Genomic DNA, 19,846 nt, shown 5'->3' with positions numbered 1-19,846 from the left:
TAAATAAACTGGGAAATGTTTGCGTTTATGAAAATTGTTGTAAAAATATCTGAAAATTTTCAAGGTGATTTCTTTAAAATTAAAAAACTCTGTTTGTACGTCATCAGCGGCAAGCCCTTTTAGGACTGGGCATGACGTTTCGGCACGAAATCGAGGTTGGATTCTCGACGATGGCGACAGCTGAGACGCGAACAGTGAGTATTTCCTTCGAATTTTGTTCTAATTTAACAACAAAAAGATTATGTGTTCTGTTGAAGAGTGGTCAGAATATTAAATTAAGGATTGCTCCAAATTTTGGTCAAAGATTTTCCCTGTTTTGTTCTGGTTCGTGAACAAATTCTTTTTCGAGAAAATTTTGGTCTTCTGAACAATAGAAATTGACATGAAAACAGAAGCTTCCAAACCAAGCAACACCCAAAAGACCATTCGTATTGATGGCAAGTTAGCAGAAAAGTTGCTCTTGTTTAGTGTCAAATTAATAGAAATTGGTCTTAACGTATTTTGAGGTTGTTCAGGAATTGTTGTAAAACATCTGTCTAATAGCATACATGAGTTCGCTTAGAGTATTTGTTTACATAATTTCGGTTTTGAAATAATGTTTAAGGAAACGGTTTTACAAACTTCTTCAAGGAATCGTAGTTCAACTGAACGAAGACGTTATTGTTGAAAAGTATTTGAAAACTTCAGTTGATGTTGAAAAGAAACTTTAAAACGTGACGGGAGCTTAAGTGAATGGTACTTTAGACAGAACTAAACTGAACACATTATTTTCTGGACCACATTCATTGAAAAAAAAAAGCGATCGTGCCATTTCTGTTTCTTTAATTTGGATAATTCTAACTCTTAACCTATACTCCTTTCTCCCTCTAATTATTAAATACCTGGAACTTGCTAGTGGATGTTTATTTTTTTAATGTCCTTGCAACATACACGTTAACACGAAATTGCATTTTCGTCTTGCGTAAAAGAACATGAATGTGGATCAATTAAGTGTCATAATGGTTTTACTGCTTGTTGGATTGTTATTGTTTTATTTCTATTTCAAATATGTATGTGTGGAAAGTATTTTTTCTTTGAGTAAAAAGAATATTTCCATAGATCTTGAAATATCTTTGATAATTTACAATGTAGTGTTGATCCTTACTCATATAAAACTTGAGTACAATACTGTCTTTTTTAGAAACTCTAATGCATTGTTTTAATGTGTTGATAATCATATGCATTGACTTAAAGGAACAATGATCTTTTAAACATGCCTCTTAGTTGGTAATTTTTCCCTTAAGCAAAAGGTATGTTCATGTATCTGGATATTGCTTTGCACACTCTTTGTCCATGTGTAAATATTGAAATGTCTGTTAATTTATTGTTGAACCCAGCAAATTACACTCAAAAACTGAAGACAATTGATAGAAAACTCAATTATGATTGTGTGGTTGTAGCTTAAGAAAATGAGACTTGCTATAGACAATACCTTTCATTTATGCTTAATTTTGTTTGAAATTTTTAGGAAGAAAAGGTCACACAAGAAAAACCAGGTTAGTGACTCAGACCATTCAATAAATGTTGTGGTAAACTTTTTGCTTTTTGTTATTAAATGACTTGGTTTATTAGATTTATAAGGGGCAAGCTTGGTAAAAAAATATAATTAGGCTTACAAAGGGTTGATGAAAATATTATATTTAGTTTTGATACTTCTTAAGCAGTTTCTTGTTCATATTAAGTTCTTTTAGCTGTGCCTTTCAGTCAGATTTTTACCTAACTTGGATTTTAATCTGGGATTTTTTAAAAGTACACTGAATATCAAGAAAACTCCCGGAAAATGTCTTTTTACACTCAACAATTTCCTTTCATAGTTTACCATATTTCTGTGGCAGCCATCGTTTTATACATTTTAAATTGACCTTATCTCTTAGTTACTAATGTTTAGACAAAAATAAACCATGTAGTATTTATCTTCAATTACTAAAATGATAGATACTGTCCAAATTCTGCCTATTAAATATGAAATTAGTATTTCTAAAATACTATGTTGTTAACATGCCCAATACTTGACTTCTGTTTTTATATGAATTAATTCATTAGTTTAGAGGAAGTCAATCAGACATATCTATGCTATACTGTTATGTTAATCCTATTGAAGTAGCTTTAGAACTTAATGCTCTGCCATTGTTTTTTGTACTTCCTGGGTAATAATCTTATCTTGCCTGATGCAAAATCAATGACAGTCATATGACTGCTCCTCCCCATGTGAATTTGCTACTTTGTGTATTCATATTCACTAGAGAATGAGGAGGAAGAGCCAGTAATTTAGAGAGTCACCAAAATTTCTTTGGATAAATTTGGTGATGTCCTGTGTTGCGCAGCAGCCAGTCGTGTAATACATAATGTATTTCACTTGAAACTAATACCCAGTTTAGCTACATGTAAGTAATGAACTGTTATTCCAACTTTAGGAAGTCAAGACTGTATCAAAGTATACACAAATATTTGATTCAATTTTTTATTACAAAGTCATATATTTTGAAAACAGTCAATCTCTCACTGCTATTATAAATTCTTAATGATACTTGATCCATATGAAAATTATCCTTTTCAAATGTAGTTCACATAGTAATGAAGATGTAAATGTTAAAGTACAAGATGCATGTCAGGTCAAAATGATTTTTAACAAATTTATTCAAGTAAACTTCCTTTATTCCAAATATATTGATTTTGTACTAACCATAGTAGTTCTTAAACAGAGCAAATGCAAATTTTATGTCTCAGACTGAGTGTAATTTCAAATTTATTTGAAAGTTTAATATAGATGTATAGTTCCAATGATTTTAAACCAGCCTGATATGTATTTTCCTTATTTTCAAACAAATTTCATTTTCAGTTTCATCTGAATTTGTCTGAAGCCTCTAACATAGATATAAAACTGAAGGCTCATGAACATATTTCTTTGGCATGAAATGTAGTTATATCTTATTTGTAATATTATGGTAAGTATTATTACAGCTAGTTAAGGGAAACCCTTACTTTAAGCCCCACTGTTTCTTAGGGGCTTTCTCGCCATTTCTCTTAGTGTACTACCATGTATTTATAGATCTATGTTGGCAATATGATGTCAAAAAATGCAAGAATAGTGATCTGTATCATTGATGAAAATCAAAAATGATTTAATTTGTGTAGGGAACAATGAGACAGCATTACCGATGAATTCAGGAACAGCTGCACCAGCAGTCCCAGCAGAAGAAAATGTGGACATGGACACAAAGGACGAGAAATCAGCTGGTGATTGCACAAAGACTGCTGTAGAGTCAGATGAAGCAAGTGTAAAAGCTCCTGTAGAACAAGAACAATCCAGTGTCAAGGTACTCTTCTTGATTTGTTGTTGGTTTTGATAACGATCCTCTGATTTAATTTGGTTCAAAAAATTGGTATCATTATATAATTATGTACATTGCAGAACATAATTGAAAAGTTTGAAGCAAGTTTCCTTTCATGATCATAGAAAAATTGTGGTCATCCATGGAGTTTAGATATAACTACAATAGTTTTAAAATAATTAACAACTGTTTGTTTCATAATAGTCTCACCTCCCATGTTAATCATAAGGTTTCAATTTTAGGTGGGTCAAACATTCCTTGGATCAACATTTTTCAAAACCAGTTTTGGTTTAAGATAATGAATGCAGGACAAATAAAGATCACAAAACTGGTGTGAAAAGTTTAAAACCAAGTAAAAAATTGAACTACAACATAATATTATTCATGGTTATTTTGTTTTAATCTGAAATAAAGAAAAACAGGAGTGAAAAATGTCTACGAATTTTTAAATCTAGAAAATGACTTGGAAAACAACGTAATGCACACCCATATGAGAAACTTTCTAATAATCCACAATTTTTCTATGATCATGAAAGGAAACTTACTTCAAACAATGTAATGCACATCCATATTAGAAACTTTCTAATAAATTAGTAATTCACTAAATGATCTTCAAATGTCAGACAATACCTGAGTGCTCAACTTAGATTTTGCAATCTTCATCTTGATATTTTTCACAAACATCTGCTGCCATGGTAGCAGCAATAGGAAATTGAAAGTGGCATGCTAGGAGGTTGAGTTTAATTATGACAAAAATTTCTTCTTTTCAAAAGCAGTAGCCATGGGAATATGGATAGCTTTTTAGAAAATTTTTCATTTAAATTTCTATCTCTCTTTTGTTAAGGAGTAAAGAAAATTCATTTTATTTTAGTACTTCAATTGTTCTAAAATAAAATCATATGAATGGACAATCATAGAACACATTTATTTGTTCTCATATAGTGTAAGCCCTGAGTTTATCTCTGATCTCAGTAATATACATGTACACACCTGCAGTCAAGTGTAGTGAAAGTTTCTATATTCAGGTCAAAATTTAACAAGTGAATGTTTCCTTGTTTTTGGTGCATTTTAATTGTGTGGGTGAAAAAAATGGAAATTTATATCAAAACCCCAACCTATTTGCCCAGTAATTTCTAAGTGTTTCAGTTCAAAATATTTCTTTACCATAGTTTCTTTTTCACTTTTTTTTTTGTTTGGAACACTATTCCTATTGAATTTCTCGTGTAGCAATTCACAGTGCATTGATAACAGGATTTAACAATTTGTTTACAATACAGGAAAGGCTGTTTGTGAAATCCTATAATAACTTGCTTAGTGATATAATAATTCTTTAGAAGTGATTAAAACTCCTCACCAAATTGCAATGGAAAAGATTCATGAAAATGTAATGACTCATTTGTAAAATGAAACCATGGTACTAATTACAATTCTGACCAATTTTTCCTTTAAAAAAAATAACAACTTACAATACAATTTCTACGTATGTTTATGATTTTAGAATTTGAAGACAGTCTTAATTATCAATGCCCTGTTTTTCATAGAAGCAGGGTTCGTATGCATCTTGAAAACCCTTGAATTTCAGGAGGTCAATTTCAAGGCCTTGAAAGTACTTGAATTTCGTTTTGGGTCCTTGAAAGTCCTTCATTTTTTATTGAACAACATCGAAAAATATCTGCTTATGTTTTGCACCATCAGTAAACCCAAAACATAGATGTTAACAGAAACATTTTTCTTGGTTTTGAGGTAAAATTGTCATTACAAAAAGTCCTTGAAATTTCTAAGAAGGGTCCTGGAAAGACCTTGAAAAGTCCTTGAATCTTTGGCCTGAAAAAGTGTACGAACCCTGTAGAAGGCAAATACTTATTTTGTAACAACACTGAACACAGTGTGTCAAAAACTGAGAGATGCGGATATGTGAACAAGGTTTTTATTTTCTTTTTTACATGTAGCTTGCCTTGAACACTTGATATATTTAATATATATTTGAATATTTATCCATATTTTTTTAATATATATTTTTAGGCATCCAACCTTTCCTTCTATACTTTCTTTGTTAAGATAGCAAAAGCGACAGAGCATAGGTTATTTTTTCCTGGGAGGTAAAAATTAAGTGTGATTAAATAGTATATACATAATAATGTATATATGTTGTAGTTCAATTTTTTCCTCTGGTCATAATTTTTTCAACCAGTTCAATTTTTTCAAACCAGTTTAATTTTTGTAAGGCAGTTTTCAATCAACTGTCTGAAAAAGGGCCTTCAATTTTTGGGGTGTGGATTGAAAAATGGGGCTTGGCTTTTTGGGGGGGAATTCTGAAAAAGAAGTAGACATGAGATAAAGAACAATGTTTCTCTGTTTATCTCTCATCACCGTATTATTCCTTAATCTCTTCTTATCTATTCCCCTAACACTCCTCAGTTTTTTTTTTTTTAAATTCCTGACTTTAGACTAGGCGCTCTATCATTATTTCAACTCACCTAGACTTGAACCATGCACCAACATCTTCAGAATCTGTTGCCGTCTCTTCAATCCTTTAGGCCACGCTAGATTTCGTTGACAATCTCACCACTTTTTACACTATTAAAATTTATTAGTCCCAGGCTCCCTGCTGCTCAGCCAAATTTATTATTAATATATTCGTATGCTTACACGCACGCACATTTGATGCAAATTTGGACTTCAAAAGAAAAAATAGCAGAGAACTCATGCGTCTCAAAAGAAAATTTTCTTAAAAAATTACATGATTTAAAAGCGGAACAAACCAAAAATGAAGCACTTGTAACTTTGTTTATTGACGACAGTTTTTTTGACAAGGCGAAGACATATTTAAAACAGCAAACAGAAAAGTCCCTCGGACTAGATTCAGGAGAAGAAACCGACTTACAAATGACCAAATGGGAGATGGACACTTTCAAGCGAAAGAACTGGTCCTATGAAAATGATTTGCTAATAACGAAAGACAAAAAAAAAGTAATCCCCAAAGGATAGCTTCATAACATTTTAAGCCTTGCACACAAACGCATAAATCACCGAGAAAGACAGATATCCGGCAAATGGATCAACAATAACTACAGTGAAGTCAACAGTAAAGTAATCAGCCTGTTTGTTCCTTCATGTCGTTTTCGCGCTGAACAAAAATCTATTACCAGTCGTGTGAAAACGGTAGAAAAACCCCTTCAGTCTCTGCATTTCCTTTCTCTTGTTGAGATTGACCTAATGGATTTCAGGAACTGTCCATGCAACTGCACAGAACCTCATACCTGGACGATTAATAACGTAGATCATCATACCAAATATGTTTATGTTTCACCACCTGTAAACAGAACTGCTGATGAAGTGCTGAGAGCCATAAAAACATACTGTTACACATATGGTTTCCCAAAAATGATTCTCACTGACAATGGAAAGGTATTTAAAAACAAAAAAATGGAGCATTCTGCAAGGAAAATGGGATTAAGCAAGGGCATGGCTCACCACGAACTCCAACAATGCAAGGTCCTTCGCTCCGACGAAGGGCTAACGCTCGAAACGTCAGCTTTTGTAATCATTATGGTGGCCAATTTACCATTTCAACTTTGTTGATATATCCAAATTATTTCGTTACTCCCACCGACGCAGCCCCAAACAGTTTCTTTCGAAACTATCAGCCTTTAATGCAAGGTCTAGTTGAGAGGGCGAACAGATCATGGAAAGAAGACATGAGAGCACTTTTAGTTTCCACCAATAAAGGAACCAATAAATGGTGCCAGTATACCATGGAAGCTGCTTATGTAAGAAATATTGCCTACCACAGAGCAATCAAGCAAAGTCCTTATGAGGCAGTTTATGGCACACAGAGAGCAGCTTACCCCTTCATTGTCACTTGAACAGGAAACTAAAGTTCAATCTCCAATTACTACTAATGAGTCAGCTGAAAGTACCCACTCCATAAGTGGTGAACAAACAAAAAAGCATAAATCTATCAATGAAAATCAGGAAGATTACAACAACAAAATGATAAAACAAACACGGCAGAGTTCCAAAGGCAAATCCTTCAAAGTTGATGATATGGTCTCTGTAAAGATTGATTAAGTTGACAAAAAGACACCTATGCATCCAAATATGCCCATCAGAAAAATTACTGCCACAGAAAATGGCTATGCCAAAGTTGTCACTCAATTTGGAGTGATACAAGGTTACATTGCAACGTCTAGGTTACAACCTTGTACAGCAACTTGTGTGAAATTAAATTATGACAAGCAAATTCCATTTTCAACTGCTTGTAAAGAGGCACACAATTCAAATTGAACATTGAAGCATGTTCGTTGTGAACAATCATCATTTACAACATTGTTAGTAACATTTAAGATTATAAAGAATGACTTCACTACCTTCCCATTTTTGTATTGCTTGTTACTTAAGACTCAACAATAAAATTTATGTGTTGCAAAAACATTATTTGAGTACTTTTAAAGGAAGAAAAGAGCTAGACTAGTTCAAACAGTTCAAGGTTTTCTTGCTTGAATACACTGCTGCAATACATTCCCTAACCCCAACCCTAACCCTAATCTTAACTGCAACCAGTAAAATGAACATTTGCTAGAATGTGGACACCTTAAAAATACAACTTTATTTTATACAGAGTACATTTTACATGTAAGACAGGAAATAAATAAGAATGAACTGTGCGCTTAAAAATTTTAAACCTGTTTAAAAAAAATTAAACCAAAGATAAAATTGAACTACAACATATACACTGTATCGCTGGTTTCACTGTTAGACCATCATCAAAACCATTCAACAAATAAAGTCAAGAATCAAAGAGATAAAAGAAGATGACCATTCAAACACTTTTGCAAAGATAGGGAGATGCTAGAAAAAATGTTTTACTCAAATTTAGAAGGCTTCACTCACATTGCTTCGTCTTCTCGGATAAGACGTGAAGCCGTAGGTCCCGTCTCCCACAGGGTTAGGGGTAGGAGACATAAATTTCCCATGCACAAGATTACTGTGTAGTGGATGTCCTCCCTGGAGTGGGATGGGTGGGAAGGTGAGATCGCTACATGGACTGAAGCGGCTACCAGAGGCACCTGATAAAAATGCTGACGTCCGATCTCAACCTTACAATACTGTTAAGCGCGACTGAACATATCCACATAGAAGTCTGCACTATATAAATGTAAATGTAAATGCATCATAGGGAGCTGCATTTTTGTGTCCCTCTGAGGGGCACAAATATGGCGGCCAGAAGCTAACAAAAGCATATACCATTGAGTTTTGTAATAAAAAGTCTGTAGTCATCTTCTGAGGGGCCATGAACATTTATACTTAGTCTTGTACTTATTCTCATATGAGGACTGTTCAGATTGTGAAATCTCAGCGCCTAAGTCACTTTTTCAATCTACGTGACCGCATTCTCAGCTGCAATTTTAATATTGTGTCACATAAAAGCTTAAAAATTCAACCTTGCTTTATCAAAAGGGAGCACGAATGGCACAGTGGTGAGAGCACTCAGCTCCCTCTACTGTGGGCTGGGTTCGATTCTGTTAAACTGAAAATTTATAAAAAGATAAGTCTTCAATGGTTCTAACAACTAACAAAAAGAAAATCTCAAAAGAATTGATAATTCCTTATTTTTTAATGTTGATGATGTCACATAAAACCATGACATAATCAAAATTCAAGAATTCAAGAATGGTTTAGCATACAACAAGTGCAGCTATTTTTCCTGGATTGTACTTGAATCAGGGCTGTGGTCTAGCAGTGCCGGATGGCCCCTGGCGCATTACTTTAATCGCTCTTGGGTGACTCAGGAATCTTAGTTTTTTCATAAAAAGCATATGCTGGGCACCCTGGATTTCACAGTTTCAGAGGACTGGGCTCCCTTAAATTTTGCTTAAAGCACAGCTTTGTGAATATTGCATGATCATTAGTTTTTACCTGTACGTACATGATATGATTATTTGGACTTGGACCACTTTTAGGGAGAGGTTGAGGAACAAAGGCAGGATGAAATCCTGGCCTTCTATGGTGAGGAAGAAACACGTAATTACGACAGCCCAGAAGCAGGCCCTGCAGTGGAAAAAGGTGATGGGTCTAACAAAGGAAAACCAACAACTGAGCAGGTTGGCCAAATGATTGTACTAACTCTAGTATGCAGTACAAGTCAGTTATTTAAACAATAGACCCCACTTTCTATCACTTTACACATGATGTTGGGAAAAACATGAGAAAAGTTTGTAAATCACAAGCCTCTGACTCTGATAATGGTAGCACTGGTAACTGGTGAATTCCAGTGGTTACTCTCCTCCATGGAGCTGGCTGCTAATTGGCCATTCCACCTCCCGGATTGTGCGTTTTTTTTTTTTTTGGAAAACATTCAATATGTTCCAAAGGCAGTCATCATTAAAGGTGTTATTTTTCGATATTTTTTCCCCTTTTTGGTTGTTGGGTGATTTTTGTAACAAGTTCTAACAGTTCAATCAACAACACGATCAGTTTGCTTGGCATCATGTTAAATGAACAGAAGAGAAAGACTGGTGACAAATCTGCATTGATATCCACTGAACTGTCTTTCACCTGCTTATGTCCTAATATATGCTTACTCCTGAAATTAATGAAATCCTTGCTAACAAAAGTAATCATGCAAAACATCAATTTGTTCTCCATCCAAGAGTTTCAAAACTTGACACTTAAACCTTTATGCCCTACCATCAGCGTCTATATTCTCCATACCTTTCTGTAAACATTCCCTTTGGTACTGACAAGGGGAAGATGGTTCTCATCCAAGTGTCCTAGATTGGCGATCGTTTCCTTTATTCTCGTGACTGTAATAAAAGACTCAGCTGTGTAACTGATAGGAGAAATTCAATGCTAGTCACTCTTTAGTCTTAGGGTTTTTGGGGTTGATAAAAGTGCTTTAGAATGAAGTTTGGAATTGAGTGTTGATGCACTGTCATTTTACTTGCTACTTAAAATTTACCCTGGTTTTTTTGGTTTGCTGGCATGGTTTCTCTGTTTTTTATTTGGCTTTTTTCTCTTTCTGGACATGACTTGAGGGTCTGGGTGGTCCAGACAGCAATGTCATCTGTTTTTGCATGCTTGAAAATCCCCCAAATTCCAGCCAGAACTGATTAGAAAATGTTTCCTTGTTTACAGGTTAAGGAAGAGAAACCCAAAGAGGAAGTTCCAGAGGAGGAGCCACTCCCGGAAAACATGGGTAAAGTCAGCTTTTGTGATATAAATCACTCATTGTAGTTGATTATCAACTTGAAGGTCACAAGGGTCAAGTGTTTGCCTGCTTGGGATAAGATAAGCTGCATTGCTTAGCAATGGGCATTTATCCAGAGTGAAATCTGTGTATCGTTCCAGCTTGCTAAATGGCCAAAGGGCCAATCTTAAATGTGAAAATATCATTTCACTCTGGCGATGTCGTATTCTGATAAAATTCAAGTTGATAACCAATTACAGTCAAGTCTCTGTTAATTAACTGACACCTCGTAAGTGGACAGCTCTACTTATGGACACTTTTTTCAATTCCCCTTTTGCCTCCCTTCCAAAATCTCTTGTAAGAAGACACTCTTATATAAGCAAATGCAGACCCTTTTGAAAGAAAAAATTGGATTTTAATTTTGTTTATGCTCTCTTGTAAGTGGACACCCCACGGATAATAATTTACATTAGTCTTGAATTTGCAAATCAATAAAAATATAACTATTTGACAGAGCAACAGAACAGTGGGGTTGGTTTCATCAAATCTCCATTTGTCCACGGGAAAGCAGGCTGTCCATTGATTTGATGAGTCTGCTATAATACTCTCCCATAAGTGGACATCCATCCTATTGTTCATTGGTCTCTGCTTGCAGGAGTAATTCTTTTTCCAATTCCAAAGGGTGTCCACTTAGGAGAAAGTTGACTGTATTTATTTGGTATTTCACAGTCTTGCCAATTTAGTATTTATTTGATAGCTGAACTTCAGTACTGATTCACATTTGTTCTGTATTGTTAGTCAAGAATCATTAATCTCTAAGCTCAGTCATACCTAAACAATATTGAATGGTTGAAAGCTAATGAAGTCTTAATAATGATATTAATAGCTTTGAAAATACTCATTAAAAGTCATGGCATAGCTATTAATACATGTATGACATAATCTCTTTTATTAAATTACTGAGATACTGTTTGGTCCCTGATTGGCTAGGAACCTATCCTTTATTGCAAGGGTAAACCCATAGAAAATTGAATCTTATTTTATAAAAAAAAAAAAAGAATAGACCACACTTTCTGTTGGTTTAGCAGCATGATAACCTAAGCAGGATTTTGGGATTTACATACTTTTCTTGTATTTGCCCAACATCCCACTTGGGGTATCGTGCTGGTAAACAAGTAAAACGTGAGGCCTATTGTATAATTGAGTTGCAAAATCCTTGGCTGTTTATTTTTTAGGTAAATGAGCAACAAAAAAAATTGACATCTGCTACTCTTACAGTGAAGATGTTAGTCTCATTTTTACTTTTGAATTGAATTTAAACTAGTTCTGACAGTTGTGTATTGGTGATTAATATTAAATGATGAACCTCTAAATGAACAAAGTTACTTTCCATTAGTGAAAATGAAAGGGTGTCAGTAGACCTATCCAAAGTGGCTTGTGGACAATGGTTTTGTGATTTGCTATACCGTATTATCATACATGATTACGCAAAGGTGCCTGCTTCTATTTTTGGAATACACTTGACTGTGATTGACACCATGGCAGTTATCTCTGTACGGTTGACACCATGGTCGAGCATACAGTTGATCATGGTTGACACCATGGTCAACCATACAGTTGATCATGGTTGACACCATGGTCAACCATACAGTTGATCATGGTTGACACCATGGTCAACCATACAGTTGATCATGGTTGACACTATGGTCAACCATACAGTTGATCATGGTTGACACCATGGTCAACCATACAGTTGATCATGGTTGACACCATGGTCAACCATACAGTTGATCATGGTTGACACCATGGTCAACCATACAGTTGATCATGGTTGACACTATGGTCGACCATACAGTTGATCATGGTTGACACCATGGTCAACCATACAGTTGATCATGGTTGACACTATGGTCGACCATACAGTTGATCATGGTTGACACCATGGTCAACCATACAGTTGATCATGGTTGACACCATGGTCAACCATATAGTTGATAATGGTTGACACCATGGTCAACCATACAGTTGATCATGGTTGACACCATGGTCAACCATATAGTTGATCATGGTTGACACCATGGTCAACCATACAGTTGATCATGGTTGACACCATGGTCAACCATACAGTTGATCATGGTTGACACTATGGTCGACCATACAGTTGATCATGGTTGACACCATGGTCAACCATACAGTTGATCATGGTTGACACTATGGTCGACCATACAGTTGATCATGGTTGACACCATGGTCAACCATATAGTTGATAATGGTTGACACCATGGTCAACCATACAGTTGATCATGGTTGACACTATGGTCGACCATACAGTTGATCATGGTTGACACCATGGTCAACCATACAGTTGATCATGGTTGACACCATGGTCAACCATATAGTTGATAATGGTTGACACCATGGTCAACCATACAGTTGATCATGGTTGACACCATGGTCAACCATACAGTTGATCATGGTTGACACCATGGTCAACCATACAGTTGATCATGGTTGACACCATGGTCAACCATACAGTTGATCATGGTTGACACCATGGTCAACCATATAGTTGATAATGGTTGACACCATGGTCAACCATACAGTTGATCATGGTTGACACCATGGTCAACCATACAGTTGATCATGGTTGACACTATGGTCGACCATACAGTTGATCATGGTTGACACCATGGTCAACCATACAGTTGATCATGGTTGACACTATGGTCGACCATACAGTTGATCATGGTTGACACCATGGTCAACCATATAGTTGATAATGGTTGACACCATGGTCAACCATACAGTTGATCATGGTTGACACTATGGTCGACCATACAGTTGATCATGGTTGACACTATGGTCGACCATACAGTTGATCATGGTTGACACTATGGTCGACCATACAGTTGATCATGGTTGACACCATGGTCAACCATATAGTTGATTATGGTTGACACCATGGTCAACCATACGGTTGATTATGGTTGACACCATGGTCAACCTGAATTAATCAACAAAAATCAGAGACATCTTGCAACATCTTAATTTTATTTTGGACCATATTTTACTTGAAAGTAAAGAGGAGATGTAATGGTCATAATTATGCAAAAATTGTTGAATCATTCCACAAGCACCTTGAATACAACACTGTCACCTAAACTATTAGATGTTTATACCACGTGGCTATGTTCTCTAAAGTTTTGTCAACCATCTGTGGGCTGTTTTAAATGTTTCTTACAAATTATCTAATTAGTTATAGGTTAAACACACGCCATGATCAACCCTTATTAGTATGTTCCAGAGTTTCTATTAAAATTGAGATTAAATGCTTAATATGCCTTTAAAAATGTTCCTTTAAATTTAACCTTTTCTAATGTCTAACACAGTAACTGTTTTGTTCGATACAGCCAAGTGTGAATTCTGCCACTACATTGGAATAAGGGAATCCTTTTTCTCAAAGTCCAAACGCTTTTGTAAAATGGAATGTGCGAAAAGATACTCATCTGCGTCCAATATTAAACAGAAGTCGAAGGGAGACAAGATTGGGACTCCAAAAAAGAAACACAGAACTTCAGACAGACACAAAGTTTCTTTAAAACTCGACCTTCTTTCTAACCTAGTGACTGTTTTGTCCGATACAGCAAAGTGTGAATTCTGCTGCTACATTGGAGTAAGGGAACACTTTTTCTCAAAGTCCAAACGATTCTGTAAAATGGAATGTGCAAAAAGATACTCTGCATCAAATATTAAAAAGAAGTCAAAGGGGGAAAAGATTGGAACTCCGAAAAAGAAACACAGAACTTCAGAAAGGCACGCACATAATACAAATGCAGCAGCTGCTGCTGCTTCAGCAACATCTTCCGCTACTTCTGCGGCAACAGCTTCTGGTGTTCAAGAAATGAGTCAAGATGGGCAACAGGTAAGACGAGACATCCACATGCCCCTATGAACCCTTGTAGCTCCCATGAATCCTTGTAACTTCCGAGAGCCCTTGTAACTCCCATGAAACATTGTAACTCTCGTGGGCGCTTTTGGCTTCCGTGGGCCCTTGTTACTTCCACGAACCCTTGTTACTCCCACAAGCGACCAAAATGTAACTTCTCCTTACAATATCAATACGTTATTAAGCAATCAGGCAACGAGGAGAGTTGAACTTATCACTTGAAGAGTGTTATCGTGATTTTAAGCCAAATTCTCTGAACTAATATTGAAGAAAAATTGTAGCAACTAGAGGGGAGAATTGCTAATCATGCACATCTTAGAGTTGGAGGGCTGATGAATTTATCACCACTTGTTTTAACTCACTTTCTACTTTATAATTAATCTACTCTCTTTTGTGCCCTGTATTACTAGTATTTACACTGATCGTGCTTGAAAACTCAACGCTAGAGCTCTAAGGGGTACAGACATACGTAGCATGTTGTAACGGAAGTTCTGTAACTCACTGGGAAACGTTGCAATGTCTTGCGTATTTGAGTAGAAATTTTTACAGCTAATTTTTGGGCATTCTGCACACATTTTAGGAGGAAGCTGAAGGCTCTGGGGCAAGTGCAACCCCTCTGTCTAGAGAAGGTAAATTACGTCTATTCAATTCATCGCTTATGGAAAAATGACGTTTATTGTCATTGCATCAGGGTTTTTATTAAAGACCAGGCACTGGGCAAATTGACCTGCTTTGAGGAAAGTTTCACCCACCTGGTTTGACCATTTAAAGGAAAGTTGATCGTATAAAGAAGTTCAGTTCAAAAAGTTTGGCCCATCTGTGAAACCAGTCGCCTTCCTGCCCAAAAACATTCATGAAACCCCTGTAGCTTATACATGCTCTGTATTTATTTTGATTTCTCCTTAAATAAAGATGTTGGTGAAAATTGGCAGAATCGTAGCTTTGACTGGACAGAATACCTCAAGAAAACAGGAGCTAAAGCTGCTGCTACTCATCTGTTTGAACATGTAAGTTTGAGTTGATATTCTTTGTGAAGGTGTCTTAGCCATACGTGAGAGTTAAAACTCTAGTTTGGGACAACCAACACATAAGTTGCACATTTAAAGGGCTATGATACAATATGATAAAGTGGCGGTTTTTTAGGACCACGAGAAGGATGTTCATTTTTCTTGTGATCAAAATACTTCCACCACTGATAAAAAATCCTATGTCGTAGCCAAAGCGGGGCTGGCAGCATTGCGTTGTTGACTGGGCTCAAAGCTGTACTTTTTCAAAGTCGTTATTTCATAATCTAGAATCATAAAATGATCGCCAGAAAAAAAGAGAAATTTTGTGCGTTTGCTTAATCTCCCATGCAAACGTATGAATTATTTATGAATTACGTTTATAGGTCAGTCTGAGCCCGTGTTTGAAAGGCGTACATGTTGGCATGAAGGTGGAAGTCGTAAACTGCAGTGTGGACGTCGTAGATGACACAGATGTGGCTTTTTGGGTAGCGACAGTGATAGAAATCAGGCACTACAGAGTCAAATTACGATATGAAGGGTACGAGGTAAACCCTGCTGGCGACTTTTGGTTTGATCTAAGGTCAAAGAACATCCATCCAGTCGGTTGGTGCGCGAAGAGAAACAAACTGCTCATACCGCCCCCAGGTATGGTAAACTAACATCAGTATGCGTATTCTCCATACTTTTCTCTATACATTTCCCTAAGGTTCTGAAAAGAAAAGGGTGATTTTTATGTACGCATGTGGGTTACGTCCAGAAAACGAAATACAAACCAGCGGGGAAAGGTTTGAGACCATGGTTTGTTACCAAAGAAAAAGTCACAAGCAAAACTTCGATAAACGTAAAGAACTTTCTAATAGTTTTTCACTCCGGCTTGGGCATAATTCTCTGTTTACACAGAATATCCCCTCTAAACTCTAATAGACGTCTTTAGCTTGAATGTTTTGTTGATTTTTGTTTGTTCATTTCAGGTCATGTGATAACTTGAGACCTGAAATGGGTAAACAAAACATAATAATAATAATAATAATAATAATGATAATATTAATAATAATAATATTAATAATGCAAGTGGTGTGGACGTGTTTTAGAGTGTTCTCATAAAAATCCGTTCCCATCGAAAGCAGGCCGAGTTTAGAGCGCCAGAGCATCCTTAAAGAAGTATCTAGTATACTTCGCAGATTGCTAAGCAGTTTTGCGAGACTATTTGGCGTCTCCGAGCGGGAGTTTTAGCTGAGTTGATTTTGATTTTGTATGGATGTGCGAGCGATTTGTGTCATGGCGGATGGACGACGACAACAGGCGAACGGAAGGATACGATGGAATGTTAGGATGAACAATGACTTGTTGGAGTGCAAGAAGAGAGCTTTGGAAAGGGTGAAATCAGATAATCGCCCGCAGTTGAATAATGGACGAAAGATGGGTTATATGCAGATGATGAAAGAATTGTGGGAAGAGAAAGGATATGGTGACTTCGCACTGACGAGTCAAAACCAGCGGGATCAAGCCGCCAGACTAGAGAAGACTTTCGGTAGTGTTGCAGAGAGTTTAAGTGCAGGGATTGGGGGGAGTGAAAGAAGGAAGGAGGGAGAGAGTGTTTGCGAAGAATTGGGTGAAGATATTAACGGTTGCAAAATGCTAATTCGTGCGCTGTGCAGGAAGATTTGGATTTGCATATGAGAGAACGATTTAGTCCCGAGGGAGTGCAAGTACCATCAGTGAAGAGGCACGCACTTTGCTTGAATCATCAATTACCATCTTACGCCAAATTAACACCTCCCAAGGTCAGTACAAAGCTCGCGAGTTTGACACCCGTATTAAGGAGAAGCCAACAAAGCGCGACCTCGACAACATCAATCAAGCCTTACCAGAGCTGATGAGACAACAGAAAGTACTCCCTACGGACAACCCGTTCACGTATCTTTGGATCGCAAGCTGCGTGCTGTACTCTGTTGTTATTGCATTTTTGTTGTACAAAGGTTGGAAAAAGAAAGCCCCGAAAAGACCATCAGCTTGAGAGAGTAAGCAACAGAAACGGCGCCGTTTGTGCGTAGAAAAAGTATGTGAAATAAGGAAACAGATTTCAATTGCCAAAGCGGAAGTGGATCGCTTGAAAGAAAACCGAAAGCTCACCTAGAGAGGGAGAAGGAACCGGGAGATTTTGCACAAGGAATGCCGCACGTTATCGATAGCATCACTTGTCGGGTATATTGAGAAGAAGAAATCCTCTTTACGAAAACTGAAGAAAGGCTTTGTGCGAGGCAACAAGCTTGAGGAAGCATTGTTGACTAATCAACAATTTAAAGATGATACTAGCCGGGTATATGCGGGCATGAGAAGAGTGTTGGCTAACGACCAAGAGAGTGAGCGTCCAAAATATGTAGACCCTGGGAAACGGGATGAGCAAATAGAGGATAAGGTGTTTGTTAATATCGAAGAAGCAAGTAGCTTTTGGAAGGAATTATGGGAAGGGAGCGGAACGGGAAACGGAAGCGCGGAATGGCTGCATGATTTGCGAGCTATTATTCACGATCGTGTCCCTCCTTCAGTGGAGGAGGCCTGGGACATAGTTACAAGTGAGGGTGTAAACGTTTTAGCGCGGAAGAATAATTGGAGCGCACCTGGACCGGATCGTATCGCCAATTTTTGGTGGAAACGTGCCCAAGCACTGCATGAGGGTGTTATTTCGTCATTCCGTGTGATCTCCGAGTATGAGGAAGAGTATCCAGCATGGTTTTGTGAAGGGAAAACAACGTTAATCCCAAAACCCGGAGAGTTTACCAGCGACAACCAACGACCCATCACATGTCTAAACACGCTTTATAAGTGATTCACTTAGTGTCTGCTTGTCACAACAAACTAGCATCTTGAGGAGAACGATCTAATGGAGGGTGCGCAGAGGGGGGCACGTGCAGGTTGCAGTGGAACAACAGACAACTTATTGATCGTCCGAACAGTTGCGTTGGATTGTCATAGGAGGAGGCGGAATTTAAGCGTGGCCTGGATTGATGTTAAAAAGGCCTACGATTCTGTAGATCATAGTTGGTTGAATGGGGTGATGACGTTACACAGGTTTCCCACATGGTTGTGTAAGAGTTGGAACACAAAGGTAGTGGCGATCACAAGGGAAGGGAGACAGACCTCCGAAAGGATTAAGTTCAACAGAGGGTTACCACAGGGGGATGCATTGTGCCCGAGGCTGTTCACCGTATGCTTGAACCCAGTGGCATGGAAGATCAGAGCCGCTGAAGGATACCGTATGTCCAAACCTATTAACAGCAAGGTTACGGGACTCTTGTATATTGATGATATCAAGATCTTCGCTGCATCGGAGAGTAAGCTTGAACGGGTTATGAAGATGGTTAAGTCATCTATGGAGGATGTGGGGCTTCAGTGGAACCTAAAGAAGTGTGCGGTGGCCCATGTGAAAAGGGGGGTACAAGTGACTGCGGTCTCAGGCGGGAGAGTTGTAGAGTCGACTAGAATACCATGTCTTGATGATGGTGAGCGGTACAAGTTCCTTGGAGCACTTGAGAGTGTTAGGCAGGAGGATAAGTTGGTCCTGGAGTGTGCAGCAAGGGAGTATCTCAGACGATTGTCAGTTATTTGGACAAGTCCCTTGTCCGATTATAATCGGGTGGTAGCGTCAAATCAGTTTGCATTGCCTGTTCTTGGATATCGTATGTGGACACAACAGTGGCCGGTGATGGAACTTAAGCAGATCGATAAGGAAGCGCGCAAGATTGTTGTCGAGAGTGGGGTAGACACCCATGTAATGCGAATGCATTGTTGTATATGCCAAGAAGTAGAGGAAGGCGGCGATTGCGCTCTGTTGAAATGGAGTACAAAGCCACAAAAATCAAGGGTGCAGTCAGACTCCATGGTAATGAAGATCGTGCTCTGGGAATGGTACGGGAGTTTGGAGAGCAAGCGGTAAGGATGGGGCGGAGGTCAATTTTTAAAGAAGCGGCTAAGTGCGCGGAGGAGTTGGGGCTGGAGTTGGATTTGGAACACGCGCAAGGGATCAAGAAAGAGGTGCGGAGGTGCCAAATTGAGTAGTTAGAGAATGAGATCAGAAACCAACAATGGCAAGGGCGTCTAGTGACTACTAGGCTGGAGGATGAGGGTTTGAGTGCCGATGGGTGTTTCTGGTGGCTCACAGAGTGGAAGAACTGCCCATCACACACAATTGCTGGACTCGTCGAGCTATACGAGCAGCTATTGCCAACGCGAGTATACACGAGTCAGAAGACCCACACAAGCGGGGAAGGCGAGGTGAGGTGCAGATTATGCGGCAAGGCTCCAGAGAGTGTGGCACATATCTTGTCAGGAT

The 19,846-nt window shown here is 37.7% G+C and overlaps 1 protein-coding gene across 4 annotated transcripts in view; it reads left to right on the top strand.

The window, feature by feature from the left end:
- Positions 1-77: 77 nt before the first annotated feature.
- LOC111322395 (scm-like with four MBT domains protein 1) overlaps positions 78-19,846 on the top strand; it is a 30,490-nt gene continuing 10,721 nt past the window's right edge. For 2 of the 4 annotated variants that reach the window (XM_022925476.2, XM_022925475.2), the window contains exons 1-9: positions 78-194; positions 1,508-1,535; positions 3,175-3,356; positions 9,335-9,475; positions 10,509-10,569; positions 13,971-14,482; positions 15,087-15,135; positions 15,419-15,513; positions 15,897-16,158. In XM_022925476.2, the coding sequence (XP_022781211.2) occupies positions 132-194; positions 1,508-1,535; positions 3,175-3,356; positions 9,335-9,475; positions 10,509-10,569; positions 13,971-14,482; positions 15,087-15,135; positions 15,419-15,513; positions 15,897-16,158 (1,393 nt within the window). In that variant the 5' untranslated portion in view covers positions 78-131. Of the gene's footprint in view, positions 195-1,507; positions 1,536-2,282; positions 2,424-3,174; positions 3,357-9,334; positions 9,476-10,508; positions 10,570-13,970; positions 14,483-15,086; positions 15,136-15,418; positions 15,514-15,896; positions 16,159-19,846 lie in introns of those variants that run through there. The other 2 variants (XM_022925477.2, XM_088732744.1) reach the window with 2 other exon arrangements.

The sequence above is a fragment of the Stylophora pistillata genome, chromosome 9 (assembly GCF_964205215.1).
Source record: "Stylophora pistillata chromosome 9, jaStyPist1.2, whole genome shotgun sequence".
Taxonomy (NCBI): Eukaryota; Metazoa; Cnidaria; class Anthozoa; order Scleractinia; family Pocilloporidae; genus Stylophora; species Stylophora pistillata.
Note: the sequence above shows the minus strand (reverse complement) of the source record. Positions and strands in the feature narration are given on the sequence as shown.